The sequence below is a fragment of the Mytilus trossulus genome, chromosome 2 (assembly GCF_036588685.1).
Source record: "Mytilus trossulus isolate FHL-02 chromosome 2, PNRI_Mtr1.1.1.hap1, whole genome shotgun sequence".
NCBI lineage: Eukaryota > Metazoa > Mollusca > Bivalvia > Mytilida > Mytilidae > Mytilus > Mytilus trossulus.
In genome coordinates this window covers 20734819-20751053 of record NC_086374.1, presented here as the reverse complement: position 1 = coordinate 20751053, position 16235 = coordinate 20734819, and the positions used below count along the sequence as shown (strand labels likewise).

General features: G+C 49.8%; 1 protein-coding gene across 1 annotated transcript in view; it reads left to right on the top strand.

Annotated features, from left to right (window-relative positions):
- LOC134705650 (mucin-19-like) overlaps positions 1–16235 on the top strand; it is a 60398-nt gene that overhangs the window by 32374 nt on the left and 11789 nt on the right. Inside the window, exon 29 of the mRNA XM_063564370.1 lies at positions 49–15615. Coding sequence (XP_063420440.1) covers positions 49–15615 — 15567 coding nt within the window. The remainder of the gene's footprint in view (positions 1–48; positions 15616–16235) is intronic.

Sequence of the window (16235 nt, the reverse complement as noted above, 5' to 3'; positions counted from 1 at the left end):
AAAATATCCCGGGTTGTACTTATTTAATTTTTCAATTTTCTTCAACAGTATCACAATCTACAAAAGTCCCAACAGGACTACAGTCTGTACAAGTAACAGTAGGCCAACCTTCTGCAACAAGAACACCATCTCCAGGTGTAAGCACTGGTCCACCATCTGTAACTGGGGGACCATCTACAGCGGTAACCACCGGTCAACCTTCTGCAACAGGAACACCATCACCAGGTGTAAGCACTGGTTCACCTTCTGCAACTGGCGAACCATCTACATCAGTAACAACCAGTCAACCTTCTGCAACAGGAACAACATCTCCAGGTGTAAGCACAGGTCCACCTTCTGTAACTGGAGGACCATCTACAGCAGTAACAACCGGTCAACCTTCTGTAACAGGAACACCATCACCAGGTGTAAGCACAGGTCCACCTTCTGTAACTGGAGGACCATCTACAGTAGTAACTACCGGTCAACCTTCTGTAACAGGAACACCATCACCAGGTGTAAGCACAGGTCCACCTTCTGTAACTGGAGGACCATCTACAGTAGTAACTACCGGTCAACCTTCTGTAACAGGAACACCATCTCCAGGTGTAAGCACTGGCCCACCTTCTGTAACTGGAGGACCATCTACAGCCGTAACCACTGGTCAACCTTCTGCAACTGGAACACCATCACCAGGTGTAAGCACTGGCCCGACTTCTGTAACTGGAGGACCATCTACAGCGGTAACCACCGGTCAACCTTCTGCAACAGGAACACCATCACCAGGTGTAAGCACTGGCCCGACTTCTGTAACTGGAGGACCATCTACAGTGGTAACCACCGGCCAACCTTCTGCAACAGGAACACCATCTCCAGGTGTAACCACCGCTGAAACATCTGAAACAGGAACACCATCTCCAGGTGTAAGCACTGGCCCACATTCTGTAACTGGTGGACCATCAACAGTAGTAACTACCGGTAGACCTTCTGCAACAGGAACAACATCTCCAGGTGTAAGCACTGGCCCATCTTCTGTAACCGGAGGACCATCTACAGCAGTAACAACCAGTCAAACTTCTGCAACAGGAACAACATCTCCAGATGTAAGCACAGGTCCACCTTCTGTAACTGGAGGACCATCTACAGCAGTAACAACCGGTCAACCTTCTGTAACAGGAACACCATCACCAGGTGTAAGCACAGGTCCACCTTCTGTAACTGGAGGACCATCTACAGTAGTAACTACCGGTCAACCTTCTGTAACAGGAACACCATCACCAGGTGTAAGCACTGGCCCACCTTCTGTAACTGGAGGACCATCTACAGTAGTAACTACCGGTCAACCTTCTGCAACTGGAACACCATCATCAGGTGTAAGCACTGGCCCACCTTCTGTAACTGGAGGACCATCTACAGTAGTAACTACCGGTCAACCTTCTGCAACTGGAACACCATCTCCAGGTGTAAGCACTGGCCCACCATCTGTAACTGCAGGACCATCTACAGTAGTAACTACCGGTCAACCTTCTGCAACTGGAACACCATCTCCAGGTGTAAGCACTGGCCCACCTTCTGTAACTGCAGGACCATCTACAGCGGTAACCACCGGTCAACCTTCTGCAACAGGAACACCATCACCAGGTGTAAGCACTGGTTCACCTTCTGCAATTGGCGAACCATCTACATCAGTAACAACCAGTCAACCTTCTGCAACAGGAACAACATCTCCAGGTGTAAGCACAGGTCCACCTTCTGTAACTGGAGGGCCATCTACAGCAGTAACAACCGGTCAACCTTCTGTAACAGGAACACCATCACCAGGTGTAAGCACAGGTCCACCTTCTGTAACTGGAGGACCATCTACAGTAGTAACTACCGGTCAACCTTCTGTAACAGGAACACCATCACCAGGTGTAAGCACTGGCCCACCTTCTGTAACTGGAGGACCATCTACAGTAGTAACTACCGGTCAACCTTCTGTAACAGGAACACCATCTCCAGGTGTAAGCACTGGCCCACCTTCTGTAACTGGAGGACCATCTACAGCCGTAACCACCGGTCAACCTTCTGTAACAGGAACACCATCTCCAGGTGTAAGCACTGGCCCACCTTCTGTAACTGGAGGACCATCTACAGCCGTAACCACCGGTCAACCTTCTGCAACAGGAACACCATCATCAGGTGTAAGCACTGGCCCGACTTCTGTAACTGGAGGATCATCTACAGTAGTAACCACCGGTCAACCTTCTGCAACAGGAACATCATCTCCAGGTGTAACCACCGCTGAAACATCTGAAACAGGAACACCATCTCCAGGTGTAAGCACTGGCCCACCTTCTGTAACTGGTGGACCATCAACAGTAGTAACTACCGGTAGACCTTCTGCAACAGGAACAACATCTCCAGGTGTAAGCACTGGTCCACCTTCTGTAACAGGAACACCATCTCCAGCTGTAAGCACTGGTCCACCTTCTGTAACAGGAACACCATCTCCAGCTGTAAGCACTGGCCCACCTTCTGTAACAGGAACACCATCTCCAGGTGTAAGCACTGGCCCACCTTCTGTATCTGGAGGACCATCTACAGCGGTAACTTCCGGTCAACCTTCTGCAACAGGAACACCATCACCAGGTGTAAGCACTGGCCCATCTTCTGTAACTGGAGGACCATCTACAGTTGTAACTACCGGTAAACCTTCTGTAACAGGAACACCATCCCCAGGTGTAAGCACTGGTCCACCTTCTGTAACTGGAGGACCATCTACAGCAGTAACAACCAGTCAACCTTCTGCAACAGGAACACCATCTCCAGGTGTAAGCACTGGTCCACCTTCTGTAACCGGAGGACCATCTACAGCAGTAACTACCGGTCAACCTTCTGCAACAGGAACACCATCACCAGGTGTAAGCCATGGTCCACCTTCTTCAACTGGAGGACCATCTACAGTAGTAACTACCGGTCAACCTTCTGCAACAGGAACACCATCTCCAGGTGTAAGCACTGGCCCATCTTCTGTAACCGGAGGACCATCTACAGCAGTAACAACCGGTCAACCTTCTGAAACAGGAACACCATCTCCAGGTGTAAGCACTGGCCCACCTTCTGTAACTGGAGGACCATCTACAGCAGAAACCACCGGTCTACCTTCTTCAACAGGAACACCATCTCCAGGTGTAAGCACTGGCCCACCTTCTGTAACTGAAGGACCAACTACAGCAGTAACAACCGGTCAACCTTCTGAAACAGGAACACCATCTCCAGCTGTAAGCACTGGCCCACCTTCTGTAACTGAAGGACCAACTACAGCAGTAACAACCGGTCAACCTTCTGAAACAGGAACACCATCTCCAGCAGTAACAACCGGCCCATCTTCTGTAACTGAAGGACCAACTACAGCAGTAACAACCGGTCAACCTTCTGTAACAGGAACACCATCACCAGGTGTAAGCACTGGCCCACCTTCTGTAACAGGAACACCATCTCCAGCTGTAAGCACTGGTCCACCTTCTGTAACTGGAGGACCATCTACAGCAGTAAGCACTGGTCAACCTTTTGTAACAGGAACACCATCTGCAGGTGTAAGCACTGGTCCACCTTCTGTAACTGCAGGACCATCTACAGTAGTAACTACTGGTCAATCTCCTGCAACAGGAACACCATCTCCAGGTGTAAGCACCGGTCCACCTTCTGTAACCGGAGGACCATCTACAGCAGTAACAACCGGTCAACCTTCTGTAACAGGAACACCATCTCCAGGTGTAAGCACTGGCCCACCTTCTGTAACTGGAGGACCATCTACAGTAGTAACTACCGGTCAACCTTCTGTAACAGGAACACCATCTCCAGGTGTAAGCACTGGTCCACCTTCTGTAACCGGAGGACCATCTACAGCAGTAACAACCAGTCAACCTTCTGCAACAGGAACACCATCTCCAGGTGTAAGCACTGGTCCACCTTCTGCAACCGGAGGACCATCTACAGCAGTAACTACCGGTCAACCTTCTGCAACAGGAACACCATCTCCAGGTGTAAGAACTGGTCCATCTTCTGTAACCGGAGGACCATCTACAGCAGTAACCACCGGTCAACCTTCTGCAACAGGAACACCATCACCAGGTGTAAGCACTGGCCCACCTTCTGTAACTGCAGGACCATCTACAGTAGTAACCACAGGTCAACCTTCTGCAACAGGAACACCATCTCCAGGTGTAAACACTGGTCCACCTTCTGCAACAGGAACACCATCACCAGCTGTAAGCACTGGCCCACCTTCTGTAACTGCAGGACCATCTACAGCAGTAACCACCGGTCAACCTTCTGTAACAGGAACACCATCTCCAGGTGTAAGCACTGGCCCACCTTCTGTAACTGGAGGACCCTCTACAGCAGTAACAACCAGTCAACCTTCTGCAACTGGAACACCATCTCCAGGTGTAACCACCGCTGAAACATCTGCAACAGGAACACCATCTTCAGTTGTTAATACTGTTTCACCTATTACAACTAGTGGACCATCGTCAAGATCAACACCGGGTGTACCTCCTGCAACAATAGTACCATCTCCAAGTGTGAGTACTGGTCCACCTTCAGTAACCGGAGGACCATCTACAGCAGTAACCACCGGTCAAACTTCTGCAACAGGAACACCATCACCAGGTGTAAGCACTGGTCCACCTTCTGCAACTGAAGGACCCTATACTGCAGTAACAACCGGTCAACTATCTACAACAGGAACACCATCTACAGGTGTAAGCACTGACACGCCTTCTGTAACTGGAGGACCATCTACAGTAGTAACAACCAGTCAACCTTCTACAACAAGAACACCATCTCCAGCTGTAAGCACTGGTCCACCTTCTGCAACTGGAGGACCATCTACAGCAGTAAGCACTGGTCAACCTTTTGTAACAGGAACACCATCTGCAGGTGTAAGCACTGGTCCACCTTCTGTAACTGCAGGACCATCTACAGTAGTAACTACTGGTCAATCTCCTGCAACAGGAACACCATCTCCAGGTGTAAGCACCGGTCCACCTTCTGTAACCGGAGGACCATCTACAGCAGTAACAACCGGTCAACCTTCTGTAACAGGAACACCATCTCCAGGTGTAAGCACTGGCCCACCTTCTGTAACTGGAGGACCATCTACAGTAGTAACTACCAGTCAACCTTCTGTAACAGGAACACCATCTCCAGGTGTAAGCACTGGTCCACCTTCTGTAACCGGAGGACCATCTACAGCAGTAACAACCAGTCAACCTTCTGCAACAGGAACACCATCTCCAGGTGTAAGCACTGGTCCACCTTCTGCAACCGGAGGACCATCTACAGCAGTAACTACCGGTCAACCTTCTGCAACAGGAACACCATCTCCAGGTGTAAGAACTGGTCCATCTTCTGTAACCGGAGGACCATCTACAGCAGTAACCACCGGTCAACCTTCTGCAACAGGAACACCATCACCAGGTGTAAGCACTGGCCCACCTTCTGTAACTGCAGGACCATCTACAGTAGTAACCACAGGTCAACCTTCTGCAACAGGAACACCATCTCCAGGTGTAAACACTGGTCCACCTTCTGCAACAGGAACACCATCACCAGCTGTAAGCACTGGCCCACCTTCTGTAACTGCAGGACCATCTACAGCAGTAACCACCGGTCAACCTTCTGTAACAGGAACACCATCTCCAGGTGTAAGCACTGGCCCACCTTCTGTAACTGGAGGACCCTCTACAGCAGTAACAACCAGTCAACCTTCTGCAACTGGAACACCATCTCCAGGTGTAACCACCGCTGAAACATCTGCAACAGGAACACCATCTTCAGTTGTTAATACTGTTTCACCTATTACAACTAGTGGACCATCGTCAAGATCAACACCGGGTGTACCTCCTGCAACAATAGTACCATCTCCAAGTGTGAGTACTGGTCCACCTTCAGTAACCGGAGGACCATCTACAGCAGTAACCACCGGTCAAACTTCTGCAACAGGAACACCATCACCAGGTGTAAGCACTGGTCCACCTTCTGCAACTGAAGGACCCTATACTGCAGTAACAACCGGTCAACTATCTACAACAGGAACACCATCTACAGGTGTAAGCACTGACACGCCTTCTGTAACTGGAGGACCATCTACAGTAGTACCAACCAGTCAACCTTCTACAACAAGAACACCATCTCCAGCTGTAAGCACTGGTCCACCTTCTGCAACTGGAGGACCATCTACAGCAGTAAGCACTGGTCAACCTTTTGTAACAGGAACACCATCTGCAGGTGTAAGCACTGGTCCACCTTCTGTAACTACAGGACCATCTACAGTAGTAACTACTGGTCAATCTCCTGCAACAGGAACACCATCTCCAGGTGTAAGCACCGGTCCACCTTCTGTAACCGGAGGACCATCTACAGCAGTAACAACCGGTCAACCTTCTGTAACAGGAACACCATCACCAGGTGTAAGCACTGGCCCACCTTCTGTAACTGGAGGACCATCTACAGTAGTAACTACCGGTCAACCTTCTGTAACAGGAACACCATCTCCAGGTGTAAGCACTGGTCCACCTTCTGTAACCGGAGGACCATCTACAGCAGTAACAACCAGTCAACCTTCTGCAACAGGAACACCATCTCCAGGTGTAAGCACTGGTCCACCTTCTGCAACCGGAGGACCATCTACAGCAGTAACTACCGGTCAACCTTCTGCAACAGGAACACCATCTCCAGGTGTAAGAACTGGTCCATCTTCTGTAACCGGAGGACCATCTACAGCAGTAACCACCGGTCAACCTTCTGCAACAGGAACACCATCACCAGGTGTAAGCACTGGCCCACCTTCTGTAACTGCAGGACCATCTACAGTAGTAACCACAGGTCAACCTTCTGCAACAGGAACACCATCTCCAGGTGTAAACACTGGTCCACCTTCTGTAACTGCAGGACCATCTACAGCAGTAACCACCGGTCAACCTTCTGCAACAGGAACACCATCACCAGCTGTAAGCACTGGCCCACCTTCTGTAACTGCAGGACCATCTACAGCAGTAACCACCGGTCAACCTTCTGTAACAGGAACACCATCTCCAGGTGTAAGCACTGGCCCACCTTCTGTAACTGGAGGACCCTCTACAGCAGTAACAACCAGTCAACCTTCTGCAACTGGAACACCATCTCCAGGTGTAACCACCGCTGAAACATCTGCAACAGGAACACCATCTTCAGTTGTTAATACTGTTTCACCTATTACAACTAGTGGACCATCGTCAAGATCAACACCGGGTGTACCTCCTGCAACAATAGTACCATCTCCAAGTGTGAGTACTGGTCCACCTTCAGTAACCGGAGGACCATCTACAGCAGTAACCACCGGTCAAACTTCTGCAACAGGAACACCATCACCAGGTGTAAGCACTGGTCCACCTTCTGCAACTGAAGGACCCTATACTGCAGTAACAACCGGTCAACCTTCTACAACAGGAACACCATCTACAGGTGTAAGCACTGACACGCCTTCTGTAACTGGAGGACCATCTACAGTAGTAACAACCAGTCAACCTTCTACAACAAGAACACCATCTCCAGCTGTAAGCACTGGCCCACCTTCTGCAACTGGAGGACCATCTACAGCAGTAACAACAAGTCAACCTTCTGCAACAGGAACACCATCTCCAGCTGTAAGCACTGGTCCACCTTCTGTAACTGCAGGACCATCTACAGCGGTAACCACCGGTCAACCTTCTGCAACAGGAACACCATCACCAGGTGTAAGCACTGGCCCACCTTCTGTAACTGGAGGACCATCTACAGCAGAAACCACCGGTCTACCTTCTTCAACAGGAACACCATCTCCAGGTGTAAGCACTGGCCCACCTTCTGTAACTGAAGGACCAACTACAGCAGTAACAACCGGTCAACCTTCTGAAACAGGAACACCATCTCCAGCTGTAAGCACTGGCCCACCTTCTGTAACTGAAGGACCAACTACAGCAGTAACAACCGGTCAACCTTCTGAAACAGGAACACCATCTCCAGCTGTAAGCACTGGCCCACCTTCTGTAACTGCAGGACCATCTACAGCAGTAACAACCGGCCCACCTTCTGTAACTGAAGGACCAACTACAGCAGTAACAACCGGTCAACCTTCTGTAACAGGAACACCATCACCAGGTGTAAGCACTGGCCCACCTTCTGTAACAGGAACACCATCTCCAGCTGTAAGCACTGGTCCACCTTCTGTAACTGGAGGACCATCTACAGCAGTAAGCACTGGTCAACCTTCTGTAACAGGAACACCATCTCCAGGTGTACGCACTGGTCCACCTTCTGTCACTGCAGGACCATCTACAGTAGTAACCACCGGTCAACCTCCTGCAACAGGAACACCATCTCCAGGTGTAAGCACCGGTCCACCTTCTGTAACCGGAGGACCATCTACAGCAGTAACAACCGGTCAACCTTCTGTAACAGGAACATCATCTCCAGGTGTAAGCACTGGCCCACCTTCTGTACCTGGAGGACCATCTACAGTAGTGACTACCGGTCAACCTTCTGTAACAGGAACACCATCTCCACGTGTAAGCACTGGTCCACCTTCTGTAACCGGAGGACCATCTACAGCAGTAACAACCAGTCAACCTTCTGCAACAAGAACACCATCTCCAGGTGTAAGCACTGGTCCACCTTCTGTAACCGGAGGACCATCTACAGCAGTAACTACCGGTCAACCTTCTGCAACAGGAACACCATCTCCAGGTGTAAGAACTGGTCCATCTTCTGTAACCGGAGGACCATCTACAGCAGTAACCACCGGTCAACCTTCTGCAACAGGAACACCATCACCAGGTGTCAGCACTGGTCCACCTTCTACAACTGGAGGACCATCTACAGTAGTAACCACCGGTCAACCTTCTGCAACTGGAACACCATCTCCAGGTGTAACCACCGCTGAAACATCTGCAACAGGAACACCATCTTCAGTTGTTAATACTGTTTCACCTATTACAACTAGTGGACCATCGTCAAGATCAACACCGGGTGTACCTCCTGCAACAATAGTACCATCTCCAAGTGTGAGTACTGGTCCACCTTCAGTAACCGGAGGACCATCTACAGCAGTAACCAGCGGTCAAACTTCAACAACAGGAACACCATCACCAGGTGTAAGCACTGGTCCACCTTCTGCAACTGAAGGACCATATACTGCAGTAACAACTGGTCAACCTTCTACAACAGGAACACCATCTACAGGTGTAAGCACTGACACGCCTTCTGTAACTGGAGGACCATCTACAATAGTAACAACCAGTCAACCTTCTACAACAAGAACACCATCTCCAGCTGTAAGCACTGGCCCACCTTCTGCAACTGGAGGACCATCTACAGCAGTAACAACAAGTCAACCTTCTGCAACAGGAACACCATCTCCAGCTGTAAGCACTGGTCCACCTTCTGTAACTGCAGGACCATCTACAGCGGTAACCACAGGTCAACCTTCTGCAACAGGAACACCATCACCAGGTGTAAGCACTGGCCCACCTTCTGTAACTGGAGGACCATCTACAGCAGAAACCACCGGTCTACCTTCTTCAACAGGAACACCATCTCCAGGTGTAAGCACTGGCCCACCTTCTGTAACTGAAGGACCAACTACAGCAGTAACAACCGGTCAACCTTCTGAAACAGGAACACCATCTCCAGCTGTAAGCACTGGCCCACCTTCTGTAACTGAAGGACCAACTACAGCAGTAACAACCGGTCAACCTTCTGAAACAGGAACACCATCTCCAGCTGTAAGCACTGGCCCACCTTCTGTAACTGCAGGACCATCTACAGCAGTAACAACCGGCCCACCTTCTGTAACTGAAGGACCAACTACAGCAGTAACAACCGGTCGACCTTCTGTAACAGGAACACCATCACCAGGTGTAAGCACTGGCCCACCTTCTGTAACAGGAACACCATCTCCAGCTGTAAGCACTGGTCCACCTTCTGTAACTGGAGGACCATCTACAGCAGTAAGCACTAGTCAACCTTCTGTAACAGGAACACCATCTCCAGGTGTAAGCACTGGTCCACCTTCTGTCACTGCAGGAACATCTACAGTAGTAACTTCCGGTCAACCCCCTGCAACAGGAACACCATCTCAAGGTGTAAGCACCGGTCCACCTTCTGTAACCGGAGGACCATCTACAGCAGTAACAACCGGTCAACCTTCTGTAACAGGAACACCATCTCCAGGTGTAAGCACTGGCCCACCTTCTGTAACTGGAGGACCATCTACAGTAGTAACTACCGGTCAACCTTCTGTAACAGGAACACCATCTCCACATGTAAGCACTGGTCCACCTTCTGTAACCGGAGGACCATCTACAGCAGTAACAACCAGTCAACCTTCTGCAACAGGAACACCATCTCCAGGTGTAAGCACTGGTCCACCTTCTGTAACCGGAGGACCATCTACAGCAGTAACTACCGGTCAACCTTCTGCAACAGGAACACCATCTCCAGGTGTAAGAACTGGTCCATCTTCTGTAACCGGAGGACCATCTACAGCAGTAACCACCGGTCAACTTTCTGCAACAGGAACACCATCACCAGGTGTCAGCACTGGTCCACCTTCTACAACTGGAGGACCATCTACAGTAGTGACCACCGGTCAACCTTCTGCAACAGGAACACCATCACCAGATGTAAGCACTGGTCCACTTTCTACAACTGGAGGACCATCTACAGTAGTAACCAGCGGTCAACCTTCTGCAACAGGAACACCATCTCCAGCTGTAAGCACTGGTCCACCTTCTGTAACTGGAGGACCATCTACAGCAGTAACAACCAGTCAACCTTCTGCAACAGGAACACCATCACCAGGTGTAAGCACTGGCCCACCTTCTGTAACTGCAGGACCATCTACAGTAGTAACCACAGGTCAACCTTCTGCAACAGGAACACCATCTCCAGGTGTAAGCACTGGTCCACCTTCTGTAACTGCAGGACCATATACAGCAGTAACCACCGGTCAACCTTCTGCAACAGGAACACCATCACCAGCTGTAAGCACTGGCCCACCTTCTGTAACTGCAGGACCATCTACAGCAGTAACCACCGGTCAACCTTCTGCAACAGGAACACCATCTCCAGGTGTAAGCACTGGCCCACCTTCTGTAACTGGAGGACCATCTACAGCAGTAACAACCAGTCAACCTTCTGCAACTGGAACACCATCTCCAGGTGTAACCACCGCTGAAACATCTGCAACAGGAACACCATCTTCAGTTGTTAATACTGTTTCACCTATTACAACTAGTGGACCATCGTCAAGATCAACACCGGGTGTACCTCCTGCAACAATAGTACCATCTCCAAGTGTGAGTACTGGTCCACCTTCTGTAACCGGAGGACCATCTACAGCAGTAACCACCAGTCAAACTTCTGCAACAGGAACACCATCACCAGGTGTAAGCACTGGTCCACCTTCTGCAACTGAAGGACCATATACTGCAGTAACAACCGGTCAACCTTCTACAACAGGAACACCATCTACAGGTGTAAGCACTGACACGCCTTCTGTAACTGGAGGACCATCTACAGTAGTAACAACCAGTCAACCTTCTACAACAAGAACACCATCTCCAGCTGTAAGCACTGGCCCACCTTCTGCAACTGGAGGACCATCTACAGCAGTAACAACAAGTCAACCTTCTGCAACAGGAACACCATCTCCAGCTGTAAGCACTGGTCCACCTTCTGTAACTGCAGGACCATCTACAGCGGTAACCACCGGTCAACCTTCTGCAACAGGAACACCATCACCAGGTGTAAGCACTGGCCCACCTTCTGTAACCGGAGGACCATCTACAGCAGTAACCACCGGTCAACCTTCTGCAACAGGAACACCATCACCAGGTGTAAGCACTGGCCCACCTTCTGTAACCGGAGGACCATCTACAGTAGAAACCATCGGTCAACCTTCTGCAACAGGAACACCATCACCAGGTGTAAGCACTGGTCCACCTTCTGGAACTGGAGGACCATCTACAGCAGTAACCACCGGTCAACCTTCTGCAACAGGAACACCATCACCAGCTGTAAGCACTGGCCCACCTTCTGTAACCGGAGGACCATCTACAGCAGTAACCACCGGTCAACCTTCTGCAACAGGAACACCATCACCAGGTGTAAGCACTGGCCCACCTCCTGTAACTGGAGGACCATCTACAGTAGTAACCACCGGTCAACCTTCTGCAACAGGAACACCATCACCAGGTGTAAGCACTGGCCCACCATCTGTAACTGGAGGACCATCTACAGCAGTAACCACCGGTCAATCTTCTGCAACAGGAACACCATCACCAGGTGTAAGCACTGGCCCATCTTCTGTAACCGGAGGACCATCTACAGCAGTAACTTCCGGTCAACCTTCTGCAACGGGAACACCATCTACAGGTGTAAGCACTGGTCCACCTTCTGTAACAGGCGGACCATCTACAGCAGTAACCACCGGTCAACCTTCTGCAACAGGGACCCCATCTCCAGGTGTAAGCACTGGCCCACCTTCTGTAACTGGAGGACCATCTACAGCAGTAACAACCGGTCAACCTTCTGTAACAGAAACACCATCTCCAGGTGTAAGCACTAGTCCACCTTCTGTAACCGGCGGACCATATACAGTAGTAACAACCAGTCAACCTTCTGCAACTGGAACACCATCTCCAGGTGTAAGCACTGGTCCACCTTCTGTAACTGGAGGACCATCTACAGTAGGAACCACCGGTCAACCTTCTGCAACTGGAACACCATCTCCAGGTGTAAGCACTGTCCCACCTTCTGTAACTGGAGGACCACCTACAGCAGTAACAACCAGTCAACCTTTTGCAACTGGAACACCATCTCCAGGTGTAACCACCGCTGAAACATCTGCAACAGGAACACCATCTTCAGTTGTTTATACTGTTTCACCTATTACAACTAGCGGACCATCGTCAAGATCAACACCGGGTGTACCTCCTGCAACAATAGCACCATCTCCAAGTGTGAGTACTGGTCCACCTTCTGTAACCGAAGGACCATCTACAGCAGTAACCACCGGTCAAACTTCTGCAACAGGAACACCATCACCAGGTGTAAGCACTGGTCCACCTTCTGCAATTGAAGGACCATCTACTGCAGTAACAACCGGTCAACCTTCTACAACAGGAACACCATCTCAAGGTGTAAGCACTGACACGCCTAATGTAACTGGAGGACCATCTACAGTAGTAACAACCAGTCAACCTTCTACAACAAGAACACCATCTCCAGCTGTAAGCACTGGCCCACCTTCTGCAACTGGAGGACCATCTACAGCAGTAACAACAAGTCAACCTTCTGCAACAGGAACAACATCTCCAGGTGTAAGCACTGGTCCACCTTCTGTAACCGGAGGACCATCTACAGTAGTAACCACCGGTCAACCTTCAGCAACAGGAACACCATCCCCAGGTGTAAGCACTGGTCCACCTTCTGTAACTGCAGGACCATCTACAGCGGTAACCATCGGTCAACCTTCTGCAACAGGAACACCATCACCAGGTGTAAGCACTGGCCCACCTTCTGTAACCGGAGGACCGTCTACAGCAGTAACCACCGGTCAACCTTCTGCAACAGGAACACCATATCCAGGTGTAAGCACTGGTCCACCTTCTGTAACTGCAGGACCATCTACAGCGGTAACCACCGGTCAACCTTCTGCAACAGGAACACCATCACCAGGTGTAAGCACTGGCCCACCTTCTGTAACCGGAGGACCATCTACAGTAGTAACCACCGGTCAACCTTCTGCAACAGGAACACCATCTCCAGGTGTAAGCACTGGTCAACCTTCTCCAACAGGAACACCATCACCAGCTGTAATCACTGGTCCACCTTCTGTAACCGGAGGACCATCTACAGCAGTAACCACCGGTCAACCTACTGCAACAGGAACCCCATCTCCAGGTGTAAGCACTGATTCACCTTCTGTAACTGCAGGACCATCTACAGCGGTAACCATCGGTCAACCTTCTGCAACAGGAACACCATCACCAGGTGTAAGCACTGGTCCACCTCCTGTAACTGGAGGACCATCTACAGCGGTAACTTCCGGTCAACCTTCTGCAACAGGAACACCATCACCAGGTGTAAGCACTGGCCCACCTTCTGTAACCGGAGGACCATCTACAGTAGTAACCACCGGTCAACCTTCTGCAACAGGAACACCATCACCAGGTGTAAGCACTGGCCCACCTTCTGTAACCGGAGGACCATCTACAGCAGTAACCACCGGTCAACCTTCTGCAACAGGAACACCATCACCAGGTGTAAGCACTGGCCCACCTTCTGTAACCGGAGGACCATCTACAGCAGTAACCACCGGTCAACCTTCTGCAACAGGAACACAATCTCCAGCTGTAATCACTGGCCCACCTTCTGTAACTGCAGGACCATCTACAGCTGTAACTTCCGGTCAACCTTCTGCAACAGGAACACCATCACCAGGTGTAAGCACTGGTCCACCTTCTGTAACTGCAGGACCATCTATAGGGGTAACTACCGGTCAACCTTCTGAAACAGAAACACCATCTTCAGCTGTAAGCACTGACAAACCTTCTACAACTGGAGGACCATCTACAGTAGTAACAAAAAGTCAACCTTCTGCAACAGGAACACCATCACCAGGTGTAAGCACTGGTCCACCTTCTGTAACTGCAGGACCATCTACAGCGGTAACTACCGGTCAACCTTCTGCAACAGGAACACCATCACCAGTTGTTAGCACTGGTCCACCTTCTGTAACTGTAGGACCATCTACAGCGGTAACTTCCGGTCAACCTTCTGCAACAGGAACACCATCTCCAGGTGTAAGCACTGGCCCACCTTCTGTAACCGGAGGACCATCTACAGCAGTAACCACCGGTCAACCTTATGCAACAGGAACACCATCTCCAGGTGTAAGCACTGGTCCACCTTCTACAACTGGAGGACCATCTACAGCAGTAGCAACTAGTCCAACTTCGGCAACAGGAACACCATCACCAGGTGTAAGCACTGGTCCACCTTCTACAACTGGAGGACCATCTACAGCAGTAGCAACTAGTCCAACTTCGGCAACAGGAACACCATCACCAGGTGTGAGCACTAGTCCACCTTCTGTAACTGGAGGACCATCTACAGCAGTAACAACCAGTCAACCTTCTGCAACTGGAACACCATCTCCAGGTGTAACCACCGCTGAAACATCCGCAACAGGAACACCATCTTCAGTTGTTAATACTGTTTCACCTATTACAACTAGCGGACCATCGTCAAAATCAACACCGGGTGTACCTCCTGCAACAACAGCACCATCACCAAGTGTGAGTACTGGTCCACCTTCAGCAACTGGAAGACCATCTACAGCAGTAACCATCGGTCAAACTTCTGCAACAGGAACACCATCACCAGGTGTAAGCACTGGTCCACCTTCTGCAACTGAAGGACCATCTACAGCAGTAACAACCGGTCAACCTTCTGCAACAGGAACAACATCTCCAGGTGTAAGCACTGGTCCACCTTCTACAACTGGAGGACCATCTACAGCAGTTACAACCAGTCAACCTTCTGCAACAGGAACACCATCTCCAGGTATAGGTACTGATAGATTCGAGGTTAGCTGTTTTTGACCTGAGACTCGGTTAATTAGGGACAATGCAGGTGATCGAGAATCTTTAACAGGGTCAATACAGAAACAGCCATTTGAAAGCACTCTTAAGAAAGGGTTTTAAATTAGGTCAAACTTTAAAACCTTCCTAGAGGAAGATACAGAATTTCTAAAGTTGAATATTCGCATTCACGTCCATTGATTTTTTGTCAACATTGTTAAATGTACGTTCTGCTTTCTCGTCCAAGTACTTAATATTATGCTATCTAGGAAGTACAAAGTATCCTGGAAGAAATAATCAGACAGTTTATTTTTTTTACTTGGATCGTCTGCTTTCTGATGGTTGATCAACGGAAATGAAACAGTATCAATAAACGAAAGTCTTACTCGAAAAGTCTGTAATATATTTCCGTTTCAAGACATCAAAACGTAACAAAACACTGATTATATTTTTTTACTTTTTCCGTATTAGTCCTGTTTTTTCGTATTGGCTCTATCCGAAAATCAATATTAACTCTTAATTTTTGTCGACAGGAACACATCATTAGTATTTTACATGCTGATTTATCCGATCTGATTTGCTCATATCATTAAATAATTTAAT